Source organism: Ylistrum balloti, unplaced genomic scaffold (assembly GCF_031769215.1).
Source record: "Ylistrum balloti isolate Yb309-2 unplaced genomic scaffold, AGI_CSIRO_Ybal_v1 Utg369876, whole genome shotgun sequence".
NCBI lineage: Eukaryota > Metazoa > Mollusca > Bivalvia > Pectinida > Pectinidae > Ylistrum > Ylistrum balloti.
In genome coordinates, this window is record NW_026782016.1 from 374,806 (window position 1) to 396,439 (window position 21,634).

General features: G+C 35.4%; 3 protein-coding genes across 3 annotated transcripts; all 3 read right to left on the bottom strand.

Moving 5' to 3' along the window:
* On the bottom strand, window positions 1-1,913 carry LOC132546196 (2-oxo-4-hydroxy-4-carboxy-5-ureidoimidazoline decarboxylase-like). Its single transcript, XM_060209907.1, has 3 exons — window positions 1,906-1,913; window positions 490-674; window positions 1-326 (listed from the first exon to the last, which is right to left on the bottom strand). Exons 1-3 carry the CDS (start codon window positions 1,911-1,913, stop codon window positions 1-3), a joined length of 519 nt encoding a protein of 172 aa, XP_060065890.1.
* A 7,580-nt stretch (window positions 1,914-9,493) lies between these two features.
* LOC132546197 (2-oxo-4-hydroxy-4-carboxy-5-ureidoimidazoline decarboxylase-like) lies at window positions 9,494-11,441 on the bottom strand. The gene is made up of 3 exons (XM_060209908.1): window positions 11,434-11,441; window positions 9,983-10,167; window positions 9,494-9,819 (listed from the first exon to the last, which is right to left on the bottom strand). The coding sequence occupies exons 1-3, from the start codon at window positions 11,439-11,441 to the stop codon at window positions 9,494-9,496; spliced, it is 519 nt and encodes a 172-aa protein (XP_060065891.1).
* Window positions 11,442-19,393: 7,952 nt separating this feature from the next.
* Window positions 19,394-20,066, bottom strand: LOC132546142 (2-oxo-4-hydroxy-4-carboxy-5-ureidoimidazoline decarboxylase-like). The gene is made up of 2 exons (XM_060209840.1): window positions 19,883-20,066; window positions 19,394-19,719 (listed from the first exon to the last, which is right to left on the bottom strand). The coding sequence occupies exons 1-2, from the start codon at window positions 20,061-20,063 to the stop codon at window positions 19,394-19,396; spliced, it is 507 nt and encodes a 168-aa protein (XP_060065823.1). The 5' UTR covers window positions 20,064-20,066.
* Between the last annotated feature and the right edge of the window lie 1,568 nt (window positions 20,067-21,634).

Below are 21,634 nucleotides of genomic sequence, written 5' to 3' on the forward strand. Positions count from 1 at the left end.
TCATTCTTCTACAATACTAAGCATTCGCAATAACGCTATCAGTTTTACTTGCTCAATACCATTTGTTACTTCTTCTTCATTACTGTTTTGTAATCGAAGCTCCAATCCTTCCAAAATGGCTTCCTTTTTGTTTTTCCGAGCACAGATGACAAAGGGGAAATTAAATTTGTCACGGTAGTTTTTATTCCTCTCCTGAATTTTCCCTTTTTCATCTAGAGTAAGGCTATCAATTCCAGCAGACTTTTGCTCACTATGCGACTCCAAAGTCAGGCCCCCTGCAACGTTTCCGGCAAGGTCCGGATGTAAGCGGAGGACTCCTTGTTTACCTACAGGTACCGAAACTTTTCATTACAAACAAAGCGTATCAAAGTCAGAATATTAGTTTTTCTTTTAATTTCCCACATTATGTTTTCTTAACCAGTAAATTGATGTGTTACCATGTGATATAAATAGATGTTTAATATATACATTATATATACAATGACTAACCGTTCACAGGAAGATTGTCGAGGAATTCACACACGACCTTGTGTAAGTGATGAACGTCTTGGAATGGACGGTGCTGCCACACAGCGGCGGCACAAAGCGAACAATGCTCCACAATATTACCAAACACATCGATGAATTGATCGGACGTCATTTTATTGACATCATCTATTGTAAGTAACGTCTTTCTGGAGTAGAAATAAGTATGGAGAGACATACGTAAATATTTGTATTAGAGACAAATAATCCAAATGCATGCCCGCGTTTGGACTCACGTGAACTACTCGGAAGTATAGCGTTCAACCCCTTTGAATTTCTAGAAGTTAACTAAACAAACATAAATAACGAGACGGATAAGGCCAATATACCAAATATACCACGAAGAAATAAGATACTTTAAAATGAAACATTAACAATGTAGTAAGACTTTCATATAGCCTTCTTTAACCTTCACCTCGTGGCATCATGTGATGTGAGTTTCCTTTCGGCATTCATCCTTTATTCCAAGCATTACGAGTTAAGTGACATAACAATATAAATGTAACGTTTAACAGCCTGTTGAACTAACTGAAATACTAATAATACCATTTCCTGACTCAATGATTCCATTAAAAAGTGTCTTCATTCCGTAGCTAAATTGACTCTGTCAAGCTTATTTCGTAGTCTTGCACTCGTATCAAGTGTTTAAATTATTTCATACATGTTTACAAACTTACCATACACAATTTGTTGAAGGGTACATTCCTTATGCAAATGTGCGATTGTTTTTTTATAGAAATGAATATCAAGTTCACAAGGCTGTGTGTCACACCTGTTTATGCAAGTGCCTGTATTGTCATGTAGGTTTGTGGTTCGTCGCATTATATGTTTTCTCTCTAAGAATAATGTTTTGTCTCTAAGACTGAACAATGAATGAAGCGTAATTGTTAAGAAAAAAAACTAAACTCAACGTAAGGCAATGAAGATACCCAAAGAGAACATCTTACAGTTAGTCGGGGTGCGACTGAATGAACATCAGAAAGACACAGTCCATTGACGGGAAACATTCACCTGATCAGAAGTAAAGTATTTTCAGTCCCAGGTCAATCAATAGGCATTTACAGATACTCTCAATCACCACAAAATTATGTCATTGACTGAGAAAATATAAATCGTTGTTACCATCTGCTGTATTGTTTTTGTCTATAATATTTTTACCATCTCGTCACACTATTTCCAACTTTAGTGTACATAGCATTATAGTAAAAGCATAACTCACCAACTAGTTACTATTGATATAGATATGTACATGTACAGACTTTAGTATATACACCTAGCGTGAAACATGAGTGGCACTTCTGTAGTTTCATACATTTCACCATATCCTATCCTGAGACCGATGACAAGTGTAATTCATTAACTACAAAGTATTATACTCACCTAGCCATGCTTTCTGTATCCTAACGTCATTCACTGACTTGTTTACATTGAGTGTAAATCAGAAATACGTATGGACACGGATCCCACTGACATACCTTGACCTACATTCAAGCTGAAAGAGGAGTGAAGTACAGATACACTTAGTGATGTAGAACCGTCAACATGTGATCGGGTCACATACCTGCGTAGTGATATTTTTATGCACCATCTCAATCACAGCTGTCGAACTTTATTGTGTATATTAACATACTACATACTGTATTGTGTTTAAATCGTTCATTTATGGCACAACAATTACAAATAAGCCAATATAATTGACATACAGAAATTTTAATCATATGTTCACTGGCTGAATAGTTTGTCAGTAGATCTACCGTAATCGTTACGTAACATCTATAGCAAGTAACTATTACAACATAATACATGTGTGTTTACAAAAACGCATTTAAAACTAAAAATGGATAAAACAGAGATGATATTCCTCTAATCGCGATGGTGTTAGTTTGCTATTTGACTGTTACAATATTGATCTACTATGATAAGATATTTGTATTGCATGGTTGAGTAATTGTGTAACATCTAAACCCGTCGACAACTCATAGAGTGCCAATCAGTGTCATCAATAGAATACGAGAAGTTGATTTTTCGACATATGTTGTAGGCAATATTCATCATACACACAATATACAATACTAATCTTTATTGTGACCAGACTACATACACGTTGTTATATAAGTACATACTAAGGTATCAGTTTTTTTAAGATTATATACTTATGGAAGAACCCGTCTTGATCATACAACTTATAAATGAATATTGGTACAATTAAATGAATTCTTTCTTTTATGTCTTTTACAAGAATGTGGACGGATTGATATATGACAATGCAACATTTATTAACAATCAAGTGGACCATCTGTGTGCTGAATGGTTAATACTCTGCATGTTTTTATATGTCTTGTTGTACAGGCACTTCTATTGGATGATACGACTCATAAAAACTTCTCCTAAATACACTGGTGTTTGACTGACTATACTAACATTGTTGATGTAGTTAAAACCCTGTCGCCGATTAAATTGTCGTTTAACTTAACACCTGGATGCCAGTTAACCCTATCTCTAATCTAATGTGTTTTTGTGACCACACTGACATTGTTGATTTCCGGAAGGACTGGTCCATGGTAATTTGATTTACTATTCAGTCATTGTTGTCTGGATAGCATTACGACCTCATAGGTCTTAAGTCTTTGGTTGCATTACATTCCGCATGTTTTTAAATTCATTATCTACTAAGGTCAAGCATCATATCCATTATTTTTCTTTGTTCGTCTCTTGGTTTAGTTTTAGTTTTCAAAATGTTTTCCGCCATAAGCTTCATATTCTGGGACATCAAAGTTAAGTATACTAAAAGGATAAAGAAACGCAGGGTGAACTTTAAACCAGAAATTAAGTATGATATCGGGCTTAATGTAAAACGAAATTTTGTATACTTACAGATAAATTAAAGCTTAAAAAATTCCAAAGTCTGTATTTTGCATCTGACAATTGGTTTAGAGGTACTAACGATTAAATTGAATGGACCCATAGGATTTTGAAATTGAAATTGAACTGAGTCATCAATATCTTGTGTGTCCGCCGTTTGCTGTGGTCACGACCCTTATTCTTCTGGTCATAGAGTTCATGAGAGCGTTAGTCCGTCTTATGGGGCTGTTGTCCCACTCTTCAATCAGAGCTCTGGTCAACTGCTCTCGAGTAGCAGGGGATAGCTGGCGCGTCGAACCTGTCTATCCAACTGGTTCCAAAGATGCTTGATCAGGGAAAAATCAGGGCTATATGGCGGCCAGTCTAGTGGTTAAATGTTGTTGTTGGCCAGAAAGACTTGGCAAATCCTTGCTACGTGGGGCCTAGCATTATCCTGCTGGAGGATTAGATTATGCTGCTGTATGAAAGGGATAACATGGGGTCGGAGGATCTCATCTCTATACTTAGCTGCTTAGTTAAATTGTAATCAATAACAACCAATTGTGATTTTAACCCGTGTGAGATTCCTCCCCACACCATTACTGAACCGCCCCCAAACCTATCCCTCTCTACAACGCAAGCGTCCGTAAAACGTTCGCCACGACGTCGGTAGACACGTTGACGGCCGTCAGATCGATAAAGACAGAATCGAGACTCGTCCGTGAAGAAAACTTGTCTCCACTGCCTCAGTGGAGCATGTGCAGCGACCCAGGCCATACGACGCTGACGTCGAGCAGGGGTAAGGTGTGGACCTATGTAGGTGCGACGTGCTCTTACACCAACTTCTCGTAATCGATTCCTTACAGTTTTTGAACTTATAGGACGCCCATGATTTCTACGAACATTAAGTGCACTCTCAACGGCAGTAAGGCGCCGATTACGCACATGAGAGACGACGATATAGCGATCCTGACGTCGTGACGTTACGCGCGGACTTCCTGACCTAGATCGATCGGCCAATCGCCCATTTTCCCGAAGACGTCTTACAAGACGTTCTATGGTGGAAACATTAACACCAAAGTGCCTAGCAACCTGACTTTGCAAGTTGTCCTTGCATCAGTATCTGAACTTCTGGGAGTCGTGCCATTCTTAAAACGAATCAAATTCTCAATTAATTTTAAGGAAGCAGTTGGTCTGTATAAAGACTAACGAAGAATGACTTGACCAACGCTGCATGAGACCAGAACAACACGGTGCACGAGATTCTTGTTTTTTCCTTCCTCTATTTACTTGAGCTGCGCACTGTACCGTGACTAAATTTTCGATACATGACAAGGTGTAATATGACCTAATTGCTCAATCCACAAAGTTTCACTTTATTTGGAGATTGCGTTTTCAAAATATCGGAATAAATATTACCCTGCGTTTCTTTATCCTTTCAGTATACATACGACCGCAACGTGTTTTTGAATGGAATTATCTAAAAACAAATAAAGAAATAAGAATTAACAATACCAAACAAATCCCTGAATGATATGAATAAAACACAGTTCATATTTGTCGTTATTACACATTTACGAACACAACGTCATACATATTAATTTTATTCTGAAGGACAAGAGTGATAATGAAGCTTTATAGTAAGACAATAAGTTTGTGTCAGAAGTGTTTAACGATAGTAAATATTATAACTTTCCATTATCCTTGATCTGCCTCTGTGATAGTATTAGATTTGAACGACATCAGTAGAAACGTCATTGTTGTACAATACTAAGCATTCGCAATAACGCTCTCAGTTTTACTTGCTCTACATCTTTTGTTAATTCGTCCTTATTACCTGGCCTCCTTTTTTGTCCGAGGACAGATGACGAAAGGAAAATTAAACTTGTCACGGTAGTTTTCATTCCTTTTTGGATTTTCTCTTTGTCATCTTGAGTAAGGCTATTAAATCCAGCAGCCTCTAAAGTGACTCCAAAGTCACACCCCTCAATTATCATTTCATTGACATCGTCTATTGCAAGAAAAGTCTTTCTGGAGTAGAAATTAGTATCGAGATACACATGTACAATTTGTGATAGAAACAAATGCCTGCCCGCGTTTGAACTCAAGTGAACTATTCAGAAGGTACATAAGTAACGAGAACGATATACCGACAAATATACCACGCTCACCAACGAAGAAAATAAGCCACTTTGAAATTAAAAAAAAATTGACGATGAAGTAACACTTTCATGTAGCCTTCTAAATCTTTATCTCGTGGCATCATGTAACGTGATTTTCCTTTCAGCAATCGTCCTTTATCCCAGGCATTACGATTTGGAAATACCGTTACTGCCAAATTCGAGAAAACACATCGAGTGACATAACAATATAGATATGTTTAACAGCCTGTTGAACTAACTGAAATACTAGTAGCACCTTTATCCCGACTCATTGAAACTCTAAACCGTCTAAATTGACTATTTAACGGCTTTTTCATAGTCTTGCACTCGTATCAAGTGTATAAAATATTTCATACGTATTAACCAACTTAGCATACACAATTTGTAGAAGGGTATATTCCTGTTCACAAGGCTGTTCGTTACACATGTTTATGTTAGTATCTGTATTGTCATTTAGTTTTGTGGTTCGTCGCAATATATATTTTCCCACTAAAGCAATACTGTAAGACTGAACAATGAGGAATAATTGTTAAAAATAAAAAAAAAATATGGATTAATGTATCAACAAATAGCTATTTGATTGACATACACAGGACTTTAAGATAACTCTCCCGAAACACAACATAGTTATGTAAATAAAACAAAAATCAGAGGTAGCTACCAGCTACTTCAATGAGACTTCGCCTACAAAATAACACTACCTGTTCGGAGAATGTCTCTATATAGGTTTAATAGGAACGGAAAGAGCAAAGTTTGTTATAGAGACAAAAAATACATCAACAAGTTTTGTCATGAGGATAATAGATCAATGTCGATTTACAGAAGGACACACACTGATAAGCATTTTGTCCATGTGAAGTGCACCATATCTCATAAAGTATATTAATAGGAAAATCCGGGACGTATGTCCATCCAATCGTCAATAGGAAATATCACTTTGCAGGATGCTCAAAACTTTTTAACTTTTCTATTTAGTTCATTCTCATAGATTTACGAAAGCACATAGGCATCTTGAGACAACAAAACAAAACAATAGAAGATATTGAAAGCACCAAAAGAGAACGTCGCAGAATGCGTTTACGATACAGGAACTCAAGAAGGCAAGGAAATCACTATATCAGAAAAAGAGCATTTTCAGTCTCTGGCTAATAAGTTGGTGCTGAAAAATCATTTCACAAAGCAAAAACATATCATTGACTGGGAACATTCTAAAAACAGTCGACAGGGAAATCAACATTTTCAGATGGCTGCTTAAGGAGGCCATCTGGATACGCCAAGCGGGCAAGCATAAAGCAGACTCTCTCAATTATATCGCTAAGTGTTAAGCAATGCGTGTCCTAATCGCCTGTAGTAGCTTTTTATTATCTTTCGTACTTTTTGAATTATTTTACCATCTCGTCAGACTATTTTCCATTTTAGTGTACATAGGATGTAATCTTTATATAACTAGTACGTTAAAGCAAGACCTATGTATCGCCTTAAAGAGATATAACTAACGCGCTTTAACGACATACATATGCTAATGATCTGTATTGGCTTATGTACGTAATATTCACATCGCTTTCCGTCCTGATATCAACGGCAAGTGTTGTTCAGTAAATGCTACAAAAAAGGGCTATACTCACTCAGACAGGCTTTTTGTAATCTAAAATCACAAAAGTTCAAGCAACGGGTCACCTCGACATATCGTGACCTTTATGAATTATGGAAAAGGAATGCTGCTCATATCCAACGACACCGTCATTAACAATAGGGTCATGTTACTGAATTGTGATACTAACCTGGGTCATATCTACTATATTTGTCTACCTTTGTTGAATAATATTAAAACATGATACATACGTATTACCAATAGATAAAATCGAGGTAAAGTTCCCCTGATCACAGATAAATTATTGATATACAACTGCGCCCGTCTTTTGACTGACTTGCATACGAGGTTGAATTTATTGAAGGGTCTGATCCTTGCAAAGCCGTTTAATTTTACCTTCAGATATTTTGATGACGTCTTGTCTTTAAATAACATGAAATGTATTGGCTACGTCCATCCTATATTTTTACCAGAACTGGAAAACAAAGATACGACCGACTCTTTTACATTGGCAACGGAATCAACATGGACAGATTTCCATCAAGCTGTATGAAAAACGTGATGATTTCAATTTCCAGAGTTGTGAATTTCCCATTATCAAGATTTTCGTGCAGGAAGTCGTTTACTGACTGACTCGTAACAAATTATTGTTAAACATTTAAAACCTAGGACAACGCCATGGGAACTCATATACTACCAATCATTGTCATCAATAAAATGACAGAATATATTTTATCGACATGTTTTGTGGACGATATTATTCATGAATCGTGACGTTGTTTGTTCATTGATGACGTGATGAACACCGCACCATAACAAGTGCTAAAGAGGGAGTGAGAATGGGTATGATTATATATACATTGCGGAAGTAATAATTTGTTTTGGTATGTATAAGTAGTGTAGTGAAGGGACAACTTTCTTATCATCTACAAAGCACGAACACTATTATTTTATTCCTTTTGAACACTTGACCTTATTATCCTTGTACTTTTCCAGGATTCTTCGTATAAATCTTTTTTGTCCACATTTTGCCCTAGTTTTATTGAATTTGATATTTGATTATGTTTTAATTCATAACATAATCAAACATATATATGTTACCATAACATATCAAACATGTGTATCTACCCCCATCTACGTACAAACAATACAAGAATATTTATAAAAGCACTAAGAAATTAAGTAGTAAAATCAGTTTAATCATGTTACACCTTTTGCATTGCGAAAAAATATCGTATTTATCTTTTTGATTACCTTGTCTATGCTGTATTGTCATCATCGCCTAATAGTAAATTTATCCTTGCTTTTTTTGTAAAAGAAACGTCATTCCATAATTAATAATGGGTCAAGACCTGACATAGTTAAAACGAACGACATTGGGGATCTTTAACACAGATCTGATTAAAATGCATAATTTTATTTACATACATTTCTTTAAAATAAATATTTACGTTGCTGTATAACACGATATTCGTAACATACGCAGTACAGTGCTAATTTGTATGTAGACTGACTGTTACATCACACTACAACAATTGATAACAAACAAATGTTCCTTCTGTGCATTGAATGGTAGATAATCTGTATCAAGAACTTATATCTAATAATTTGATGTCGTAAATTCCACTTTGTTGAAGTTAATCATAAAATAGCATCTAATAACATTGTCGTAAATTAACCATACTATATTGGTGTCAGATATAAACCTATCACTAAATACGATATCGTTTAACTAACCATACTGACATTGTTGGTGTCAGATATAAACTTGTCACTAATTACATTGTCTTTTAATTTACGATACTAACAATACTTGTTCCAGTTAAAACCCTGTAACTAATTAAATATTAAATTGTCGTTCAACTGAAAATACTTACAATTTAATGACAGTTGTAGTCCTGTCACTAATTATATTGTCGTTAAATTAACCATAATATCGTTGATGTCAGTAACATTTTTTTTTTAATTTTTTACATCAGTTTTAACCCTGTCACCAATTAAAATCATGTCTTAATAGCATTACGTAAGTTGCATTTCACTCCACATTTGTTTCTTCATTCATTATCTAGTTAAAGTCAAGCGTCATATCATATTGTCTTCTCTCGTATGTTTCCTGATTTGCTTTAGTATTCAAAATATTTCCGCCATAGTTAGAATATGCCGGAACATCATAGTTAAGAACAGATGACTACAAACTGTTTTGAATAGAATTATATAAACAATACAAAAAACACTGAATGACATGAATAAAACACATATACAATTGCAACGTCATACTTATTAATTTCATTCTGAAGGACAAGCGTTTTAATGAAGCTTGATGAAAATAGTAAGACAATAACTGGGTGTCAGAATTGTTTAATCAGTAAAGATGTCATTCTTCTACAATACTAAGCATTCGCAATAACGCTATCAGTTTTACTTGCTCAATACCATTTGTTACTTCTTCTTCATTACTGTTTTGTAATCGAAGCTCCAATCCTTCCAAAATGGCTTCCTTTTTGTTTTTCCGAGCACAGATGACAAAGGGGAAATTAAATTTGTCACGGTAGTTTTTATTCCTCTCCTGAATTTTCCCTTTTTCATCTAGAGTAAGGCTATCAATTCCAGCAGACTTTTGCTCACTATGCGACTCCAAAGTCAGGCCCCCTGCAACGTTTCCGGCAAGGTCCGGATGTAAGCGGAGGACTCCTTGTTTACCTACAGGTATCGAAACTTTTCATTACAAACAAAGCTTATCAAAGTCAGAATATTAGTTTTTCTTTTAATTTCCCACATTATGTTTTCTTAACCAGTAAATTGATGTGTTACCATGTGATATAAATAGATGTTTAATATATACATTATATATACAATGACTAACCGTTCACAGGAAGATTGTCGAGGAATTCACACACGACCTTGTGTAAGTGATGAACGTCTTGGAATGGACGGTGCTGCCACACAGCGGCGGCACAAAGCGAACAATGCTCCACAATATTACCAAACACATCGATGAATTGATCGGACGTCATTTTATTGACATCATCTATTGTAAGTAACGTCTTTCTGGAGTAGAAATAAGTATGGAGAGACATACGTAAATATTTGTATTAGAGACAAATAATCCAAATGCATGCCCGCGTTTGGACTCACGTGAACTACTCGGAAGTATAGCGTTCAACCCCTTTGAATTTCTAGAAGTTAACTAAACAAACATAAATAACGAGAAGGATAAGGCCAATATACCAAATATACCACGAAGAAATAAGATACTTTAAAATGAAACATTAACAATGTAGTAAGACTTTCATATAGCCTTCTTTAACCTTCACCTCGTGGCATCATGTGATGTGAGTTTCCTTTCGGCATTCATCCTTTATTCCAAGCATTACGAGTTAAGTGACATAACAATATAAATGTAACGTTTAACAGCCTGTTGAACTAACTGAAATACTAATAATACCCTTTCCTGACTCAATGATTCCATTAAAAAGTGTCTTCATTCCGTAGCTAAATTGACTCTGTCAAGCTTATTTCGTAGTCTTGCACTCGTATCAAGTGTTTAAATTATTTCATACATGTTTACAAACTTACCATACACAATTTGTTGAAGGGTACATTCCTTATGCAAATGTGCGATTGTTTTTATAGAAATGAATATCAAGTTCACAAGGCTGTGTGTCACATCTGTTTATGCAAGTGCCTGTATTGTCATGTAGGTTTGTGGTTCGTCGCATTATATGTTTTCTCTCTAAGACTGAACAATGAATGAAGCGTAATTGTTAAGAAAAAAAAACTAAACTCAACGTAAGGCAATGAAGATACCCAAAGAGAACATCTTACAATACAAAATTGGATACAACAACTGCAACACCTATTACATATAGGATACACATGCAGGTTAGTCGGGGTGCGACTGAATGAACATCAGAAAGACACAGTCCATTGACGGGAAACATTCACCTGATCAGAAGTAAAGTATTTTCAGTCCCAGGTCAATCAATAGGCATTTACAGATACTCTCAATCACCACAAAATTATGTCATTGACTGAGAAAATATAAATCGTTGTTACCATCTGCTGTATTGTTTTTGTCTATAATATTTTTACCATCTCGTCACACTATTTCCAACCTTAGTGTACATAGCATTATAGTAAAAGCATAACTCACCAACTAGTTACTATTGATATAGATATGTACATGTACAGACTTTAGTATATACACCTAGCGTGAAACATGAGTGGCACTTCTGTAGTTTCATACATTTCACCATATCCTATCCTGAGACCGATGACAAGTGTAATTCATTAACTACAAAGTATTATACTCACCTAGCCATGCTTTCTGTATCCTAACGTCATTCACTGACTTGTTTACATTGAGTGTAAATCAGAAATACGTATGGACACGGATCCCACTGACATACCTTGACCTACATTCAAGCTGAAAGAGGAGTGAAGTACAGATACACTTAGTGATGTAGAACCGTCAACATGTGATCGGGTCACATACCTGCGTAGTGATATTTTTATGCACCATCTCAATCACAGCTGTCGAACTTTATTGTGTATATTAACATACTACATACTGTATTGTGTTTAAATCGTTCATTTATGGCACAACAATTACAAATAAGCCAATATAATTGACATACAGAAATTTTAATCATATGTTCACTGGCTGAATAGTTTGTCAGTAGATCTACCGTAATCGTTACGTAACATCTATATCAAGTAACTATTACAACATAATGTGTGTTTACAAAAACGCATTTAAAACTAAAAATGGATAAAACAGAGATGATATTCCTCTAATCGCGATGGTGTTAGTTTGCTATTTGACTGTTACAATATTGATCTACTATGATAAGATATTTGTATTGCATGGTTGAGTAATTGTGTAACATCTAAACCCGTCGACAACTCATAGAGTGCCAATCAGTGTCATCAATAGAATACGAGAAGTTGATTTTTCGACATATGTTGTAGGCAATATTCATCATACACACAATATACAATACTAATCTTTATTGTGACCAGACTACATACACGTTGTTATATAAGTACATACTAAGGTATCAGTTTTTTAAAAATTATATACTTATGGAAGAACCCGTCTTGATCATACAACTTATAAATGAATATTGGTACAATTAAATGAATTCTTTCTTTTATGTCTTTTACAAGAATGTGGACGGATTGATATATGACAATGCAACATTTATTAACAATCAAGTGGACCATCTGTGTGCTGAATGGTTAATACTCTGCATGTTTTTATATGTCTTGTTGTACAGGCACTTCTATTGGATGATACGACTCATAAAAACTTCTCCTAAATACACTGGTGTTTGACTGACTATACTAACATTGTTGATGTAGTTAAAACCCTGTCGCCGATTAAATTGTCGTTTAACTTAACACCTGGATGCCAGTTAACCCTATCTCTAATCTAATGTGTTTTTGTGACCACACTGACATTGTTGATTTCCGGAAGGACTGGTCCATGGTAATTTGATTTACTATTCAGTCATTGTTGTCTGGATAGCATTACGACCTCATAGGTCTTAAGTCTTTGGTTGCATTACATTCCGCATGTTTTTAAATTCATTATCTACTAAGGTCAAGCATCATATCTATTATTTTTCTTTGTTCGTCTCTTGGTTTAGTTTTAGTTTTCAAAATGTTTTCCGCCATAAGCTTCATATTCTGGGACATCAAAGTTAAGTATACTAAAAGGATAAAGAAACGCAGGGTGAACTTTAAACCAGAAATTAAGTATGATATCGGGCTTAATGTAAAACGAAATTTTGTATACTTACAGATAAATTAAAGCTTAAAAAATTCCAAAGTCTGTATTTTGCATCTGACAATTGGTTTAGAGGTACTAACGATTAAATTGAATGGACCCATAGGATTTTGAAATTGAAATTGAACTGAGTCATCAATATCTTGTGTGTCCGCCGTTTGCTGTGGTCACGACCCTTATTCTTCTGGTCATAGAGTTCATGAGAGCGTTCATCCGTCTTATGGGGATGTTGTCCCACTCTTCAATCAGAGCTCTGGTCAACTGCTCTCGAGTAGCAGGGGATAGCTGGCGCGTCGAACCTGTCTATCCAACTGGTTCCAAAGATGCTTGATCAGGGAAAAATCAGGGCTATATGGCGGCCAGTCTAGTGGTTAAATGTTGTTGTTGGCCAGAAAGACTTGGCAAATCCTTGCTACGTGGGGCCTAGCATTATCCTGCTGGAGGATTAGATTATGCTGCTGTATGAAAGGGATAACATGGGGTCGGAGGATCTCATCTCTATACTTAGCTGCTTAGTTAAATTGTAATCAATAACAACCAATTGTGATTTTAACCCGTGTGAGATTCCTCCCCACACCATTACTGAACCGCCCCCAAACCTATCCCTCTCTACAACGCAAGCGTCCGTAAAACGTTCGCCACGACGTCGGTAGACACGTTGACGGCCGTCAGATCGATAAAGACAGAATCGAGACTCGTCCGTGAAGAAAACTTGTCTCCACTGCCTCAGTGGAGCATGTGCAGCGACCCAGGCCATACGACGCTGACGTCGAGCAGGGGTAAGGTGTGGACCTATGTAGGTGCGAAGTGCTCTTACACCAACTTCTCGTAATCGATTCCTTGCAGTTTTTGAACTTATAGGACGCCCATGATTTCCAAGAACATTAAGTGCACTCTCAACGGCAGTAAGGCGCCGATTACGCACATGAGAGACGACGATATAGCGATCCTGACGTCGTGACGTTACGCGCGGACTTCCTGACCTAGATCGATCGGCCAATCGCCCATTTTCCCGAAGACGTCTTACAAGACGTTCTATGGTGGAAACATTAACACCAAAGTGCCTAGCAACCTGACTTTGCAAGTTGTCCTTGCATCATCAGTATCTGAACTTCTGTGAGACGTGCCATTCTTAAAACGAATCAAATTCTCAATTAATTTTAGGGAAGCAGTTGGTCTGTATAAAGACTAACGAAGAATGACTTGACCAACGCTGCATGAGACCAGAACAACACGGTGCACGAGATTCTTGTTTTTTCCTTCCTCTATTTACTTGAGCTGCGCACTGTACCGTGACTAAATTTTCGATACATGACAAGGTGTAATATGACCTAATTGCTCAATCCACAAAGTTTCACTTTATTTGGAGATTGCGTTTTCAAAATATCGGAATAAATATTACCCTGCGTTTCTTTATCCTTTCAGTATACATACGACCGCAACGTGTTTTTGAATGGAATTATCTAAAAACAAATAAAGAAATAAGAATTAACAATACCAAACAAATCCCTGAATGATATGAATAAAACACAGTTCATATTTGTCGTTATTACACATTTACGAACACAACGTCATACATATTAATTTTATTCTGAAGGACAAGAGTGATAATGAAGCTTTATAGTAAGACAATAAGTTTGTGTCAGAAGTGTTTAACGATAGTAAATATTATAACTTTCCATTATCCTTGATCTGCCTCTGTGATAGTATTAGATTTGAACGACATCAGTAGAAACGTCATTGTTGTACAATACTAAGCATTCGCAATAACGCTCTCAGTTTTACTTGCTCTACATCTTTTGTTAATTCGTCCTTATTACCTGGCCTCCTTTTTTGTCCGAGGACAGATGACGAAAGCAAAATTAAACTTGTCACGGTAGTTTTCATTCCTTTTTGGATTTTCTCTTTGTCATCTTGAGTAAGGCTATTAAATCCAGCAGCCTCTAAAGTGACTCCAAAGTCACACCCCTCAATTATCATTTCATTGACATCGTCTATTGCAAGAAAAGTCTTTCTGGAGTAGAAATTAGTATCGAGATACACATGTACAATTTGTGATAGAAACAAATGCCTGCCCGCGTTTGAACTCAAGTGAACTATTCAGAAGGTACATAAGTAACGAGAACGATATACCGACAATAAATATACCACGCTCACCAACGAAGAAAATAAGCCACTTTGAAATTAATAAAAAATTGACGATGAAGTAACACTTTCATGTAGCCTTCTAAATCTTTATCTCGTGGCATCATGTAACGTGATTTTCCTTTCAGCAATCGTCCTTTATCCCAGGCATTACGATTTGGAAATACCGTTACTGCCAAATTCGAGAAAACACATCGAGTGACATAACAATATAGATATGTTTAACAGCCTGTTGAACTAACTGAAATACTAGTAGCACCTTTATCCCGACTCATTGAAACTCTAAACCGTCTAAATTGACTATTTAACGGCTTTTTCATAGTCTTGCACTCGTATCAAGTGTATAAAATATTTCATACGTATTAACCAACTTAGCATACACAATTTGTAGAAGGGTATATTCCTGTTCACAAGGCTGTTCGTTACACATGTTTATGTTAGTATCTGTATTGTCATTTAGTTTTGTGGTTCGTCGCAATATATATTTTCCCACTAAAGCAATACTGTAAGACTGAACAATGAGGAATAATTGTTAAAAATAAAAAAAAAATATGGATTAATGTATCAACAAATAGCTATTTGATTGACATACACAGGACTTTAAGATAACTCTCCCGAAACACAACATAGTTATGTAAATAAAACAAAAATCAGAGGTAGCTACCAGCTACTTCAATGAGACTTCGCCTACAAAATAACACTACCTGTTCGGAGAATGTCTCTATATAGGTTTAATAGGAACGGAAAGAGCAAAGTTTGTTATAGAGACAAAAAATACATCAACAAGTTTTGTCATGAGGATAATAGATCAATGTCGATTTACAGAAGGACACACACTGATAAGCATTTTGTCCATGTGAAGTGCACCATATCTCATAAAGTATATTAATAGGAAAATCCGGGACGTATGTCCATCCAATCGTCAATAGGAAATATCACTTTGCAGGATGCTCAAAACTTTTTAACTTTTCTATTTAGTTCATTCTCATAGATTTACGAAAGCACATAGGCATCTTGAGACAACAAAACAAAACAATAGAAGATATTGAAAGCACCAAAAGAGAACGTCGCAGAATGCGTTTACGATACAGGAACTCAAGAAGGCAAGGAAATCACTATATCAGAAAAAGAGCATTTTCAGTCTCTGGCTAATAAGTTGGTGCTGAAAAATCATTTCACAAAGCAAAAACATATCATTGACTGGGAACATTCTAAAAACAGTCGACAGGGAAATCAACATTTTCAGATGGCTGCTTAAGGAGGCCATCTGGATACGCCAAGCGGGCAAGCATAAAGCAGACTCTCTCAATTATATCGCTAAGTGTTAAGCAATGCGTGTCCTAATCGCCTGTAGTAGCTTTTTATTATCTTTCGTACTTTTTGAATTATTTTACCATCTCGTCAGACTATTTTCCATTTTAGTGTACATAGGATGTAATCTTTATATAACTAGTACGTTAAAGCAAGACCTATGTATCGCCTTAAAGAGATATAACTAACGCGCTTTAACGACATACATATGCTAATGATCTGTATTGGCTTATGTACGTAATATTCGCATCGCTTTCCGTCCTGATATCAACGGCAAGTGTTGTTCAGTAAATGCTACAAAAAAGGGCTATACTCACTCAGACAGGCTTTTTGTAATCTAAAATCACAAAAGTTCAAGCAACGGGTCACCTCGACATATCGTGACCTTTATGAATTATGGAAAAGGAATGCTGCTCATATCCAACGACACCGTCATTAACAATAGGGTCATGTTACTGAATTGTGATACTAACCTGGGTCATATCTACTATACTTGTCTACCTTTGTTGAATAATATTAAAACATGATACATACGTATTACCAATAGATAAAATCGAGGTAAAGTTCCCCTGATCTCAGATAAATTATTGATATACAACTGCGCCCGTCTTTTGACTGACTTGCATACGAGGTTGAATTTATTGAAGGGTCTGATCCTTGCAAAGCCGTTTAATTTTACCTTCAGATATTTTGATGACGTCTTTAAATAACATGAAATGTATTGGCTACGTCCATCCTATATTTTCACCAGAACTGGAAAACAAAGATACGACCGATTCTTTTATATCGGCAACGGAATGAACAAGGACATCTTTCCATCAAACTGTATGATAAACGTGATGATTTCAATTTCCCTATTGTGAATTTGCCATTTCTAGATAACAATATTCCTGCTTCTTTAACCTATGGTATTGACATGTCAGAGTTGATTTGATATTCAAAGGCCTGTTCCCATTATCAAGATTTTCGTGCAGGAAGTCGTTTACTGACTGACTCGTAACAAATTATTGTTAAACATTTAAAACCTAGGGCAACGTTATGGAAACTCATATACTACCAATCATTGTCATCAATAAAATGAGAGAATATATTTGATCGACATATTTTGTGGGCGATATTATTCATGAATCGTGACGTTGTTTGTTCACTGATGACGTGATGAATACCGCACCGTAAAAAGTGCGAAAGAGGGGGTGAGAATGTTTATAATTATATATGCATTGTGAAAGTAATAATTTCTTTTGGTGTGTATTAGTGTAGTAAAGGGACAACGTCTTCTTTCTTATCATGTACAAAGCACGAACACTATTATTTTACTTTTTTCTAGAGATATCAACTCACAACACAAGTTTTCGAAATATACGGGTTGAGAATTATGAATTATGGAGAAGTTCTACAAGCGATATATTTATCTCATTGAGACATATCATATTTCTATATACGATTTGAAGCTGGACTTATTTAATACGTTTTCGTTTATATGCTTGTACCGTCTAGTTACAATACTGACCAAATTTACATGGCAGGTTTCGTAGTAGAAGACTCTTATTCATTTGGAACACCTGGCTTAGTTTTATTGAAATTGAGATTTAATAATGTTTTAATTCATAACATAATTAAACATGTGTATGATACCCTTTCATACATCTACGTACAAACAATACAAGTAATATTTCTAAAAGCATTCAAAAAATTAAGTAGTAAAATAATGTTACACCTTTTGCCTTGCGAAAAAAATATCGTATTTGTCTTTTTAATTACCTTGCCTATGCTGTATTGTCATCATCACCGACTTGTAAGTTAATCCTTGCTTTTTTTGTAAAAAAACGTCATTCAATCATTAATAATGGTTTAAGACATGACATAGTTAACACGAATGATATTGGGGATCTTTAACGCAGATCTGATTAAAATGCACAATTTTATTTACATACATTTCTTTAAAATCAATAGATAATAATTACATTGTCGTTTAACTGACCATACTTACTATGTCAGTGTCAGTTATAACCCTGTCACCAATTACATTGTTGTTGAACTAACCATACTAACATTGTTGGTGTCAGATATAAACCTCTCACTAATTACATTGTTGTTAAACTAACCACGCTTACTATGTTGGTGTCAGTTATAATCCTGTCACTAATTACATTGTCTTTTAATAACAATACTAAGAATACTTGTTCCAGTTAAAACCCTGTCACTAATAAAATTAATTTGTCGTTCAATTGAAAATACTCACAATTTAATGACTGTTGTAGCCCTGTCACTAATTATATTGTCGTTTAATGGACCATACTAATATTGTTGATGTCCATAACAGTTTTGATATCAGGTTTAATCCTGTCACCAATCAAATTGTCATTTAACTTACAATACTTACATTTCAATGACAGCTGTAGCACTGTAACTTATTTTGCTGAACCTACTAACATTTTGGATACCAGTTATAATCCTATCACTAATCTAATGAGTGTTTTTCTGACCATTCTGTTGATATTCTGAAGGACTGGCCCATTGGAATTTGAATTATTATTCTGTCATTTTTGTCTTAATAGCATTACGTAAGTTGCATTTCACTCCACATTTGTTTCTTCATTCATTATCTAGTTAAAGTCAAGCGTCATATCATATTGCCTTCCATCATTCGTTTCCTGGTTTGTTTTAGTATTCAAAATGTTTTCCGCCATAGTTAGAATATGCCGGGACATCATAGTTAAGAACAGATGACCGCAAACTGTTTTGAATAGAATTATTTGAACAAATGAATAGATAAACCATACAAAAAACACTGAATGATATGAATATAACACAAATCAGCAATTCTCATTTGCGTTTATAACACATTTGCAATTACAACGTCATGCATATTAATCTTATTCTGAAGGACACGCGTGATAATGAAGCTTTATAGTAAGACAATAACTGGGTGTCAGAAGTGTTTAACAATAGTAAATACTATAACTTTCCCTTGTCCTTGATCAGCCTATGTGATAGTATTAGATTTGAACGACATCAGTAAAGATGTCATTCTTCTACAATACTAAGCATTCGCAATAACGCTATCAGTTTTACTTGCTCAATACCATTTGCTACTTCTTCTTCATTACTGTTTTGTAATCGAAGCTCCAATCCTTCCAAAATTGCTTCCTTTTTGTTTTTCCGAGCACAGATGACAAAGGGGAAATTAAATTTGTCACGGTAGTTTTTATTCCTCTCTTGAATTTTCCCTTTTTCATCTAGAGTAAGGCTATCAATTCCAGCAGACTTTTGCTCACTATGCGACTCCAAAGTCAGGCCCCCTGCAACGTTTCCGGCAAGGTCCGGATGTAAGCGGAGAACTCCTTGTTTACCTACAGGTACCGAAACTTTCCATTACAAACAAAGCTTATCAAAGTCAGAATATTAGTTTTTCTTTTAATTTCCCACATTATGTTTTCTTAGCCAGTAAATTAATGTGTTACCATGTGATATAAATAGATGTTTAATATATACATTATATATACAATGACTAACCGTTCACAGGAAGATTGTCGAGGAATTCACACACGACCTTGTGAAAGTGATGAACGTCTTGGAATGGACGGTGCTGCCACACAGCGGCGGCACAAAGCGAACAATGCTCCACAATATTACCAAACACATCGATGAATTGATCAGACGTCATTTTATTGACATCATCTATTGTAAGTAACATCTTTCTGGAATAGTAATAAGCATGGAGGGATAGATGTAAATATTTGTATTAGAGACAAATTATCCAAATGCATGCCCGCGTTTGGACTCACGTGAACTATTCGGAGGTATAGCGTTCAACCCCTTTGAATTTCTAGAAGTTAACTAAACAAACATAAATAACGAGAAGGATAAGGCCAATATACCAAATATACCATGATCACCAACGAAATTATGTCATTGACTGAGAAAATATAAATCGTTGTTACCATCTGCTGTATTGTTTGTGTCTATAATATTTTTACCATCTCGTCACACTATTTCCAACCTAAGTGTACAAAGCATTATAGTAAAAGCATAACTCACCAACTAGTTACTATTGATATAGATATGTACATGTACAGACTTTAGTATATACACCTAGCATGAAACATAAGTGGCACTTCTTTAGTTTCATACATTTCACCATATCCTATCCTGAGACCGATGACAAGTGTAATTCATTAACTACAAAGTATTATACTCACCTAGCCATGTTTTCTGTATCCTAACGTCATTCACTGACTTGTTTACATTGAGTGTAAATCAGAAATACGTATGGACACGGATCCCACTGACATACCTTGACCTACATTCAAGCTGAAAGAGGAGTGAAGTACAGATACACTTAGTGATGTAGAACCGTCAACATGTGATCGGGTCACATACCTGCGTAGTGATATTTTTATGCACCATCTCAATCACAGCTGTCGAACTTTATTGTGTATATTAACATACTACATACTGTATTGTGTTTAAATCGTTCATTTATGGCACAACAATTACAAATAAGCCAATATAATTGACATACAGAAATTTTAATCATATGTTCAGTGGCTGAATAGTTTGTCAGTAGATCTACCGTAATCGTTACGTAACATCTATATCAAGTAACTATTACAACATAATACACGTGTGTTTACAAAAACGCATTTAAAACTAAAAATGGATAAAACAGAGATGATATTCCTCTAATCGCGATGGTGTTAGTTTGCTATTTGACTGTTACAATATTGATCTACTATGATAAGATATTTGTATTGCATGGTTGAGTAATTGTGTAACATCTAAACCCGTCGACAACTCATAGAGTGCCAATCAGTGTCATCAATAGAATACGAGAAGTTGATTTTTCGACATATGTTGTAGACAATATTCATCATACACACAATATACAATACTAATCTTTATTGTAACCAGACTACACGTTGTTATATAAGTACATACTAAGGTATCAGTTTTTTTAAAAATTATATACTTATGGAAGAACCCGTCTTGATCATACAACTTATAAATGAATATTGGTACAATTAAATGAATTCTTTCTTTTATGTCTTTTACAAGAATGTGGACGGATTGATGTATGACAATGCAACATTTATTAACAATTAAGTGGACCATCTGTGTGCTGAATGGTTAATACTCTGCATGTTTCATATGTCTTGTTGTACAGGCACTTCTATTGGATGATACGACTCATAAAACTTCTCCTAAATACACTGGTGTTTGACTGACTATACTAACATTGTTGATGTAGTTAAAACCCTGTCGCTG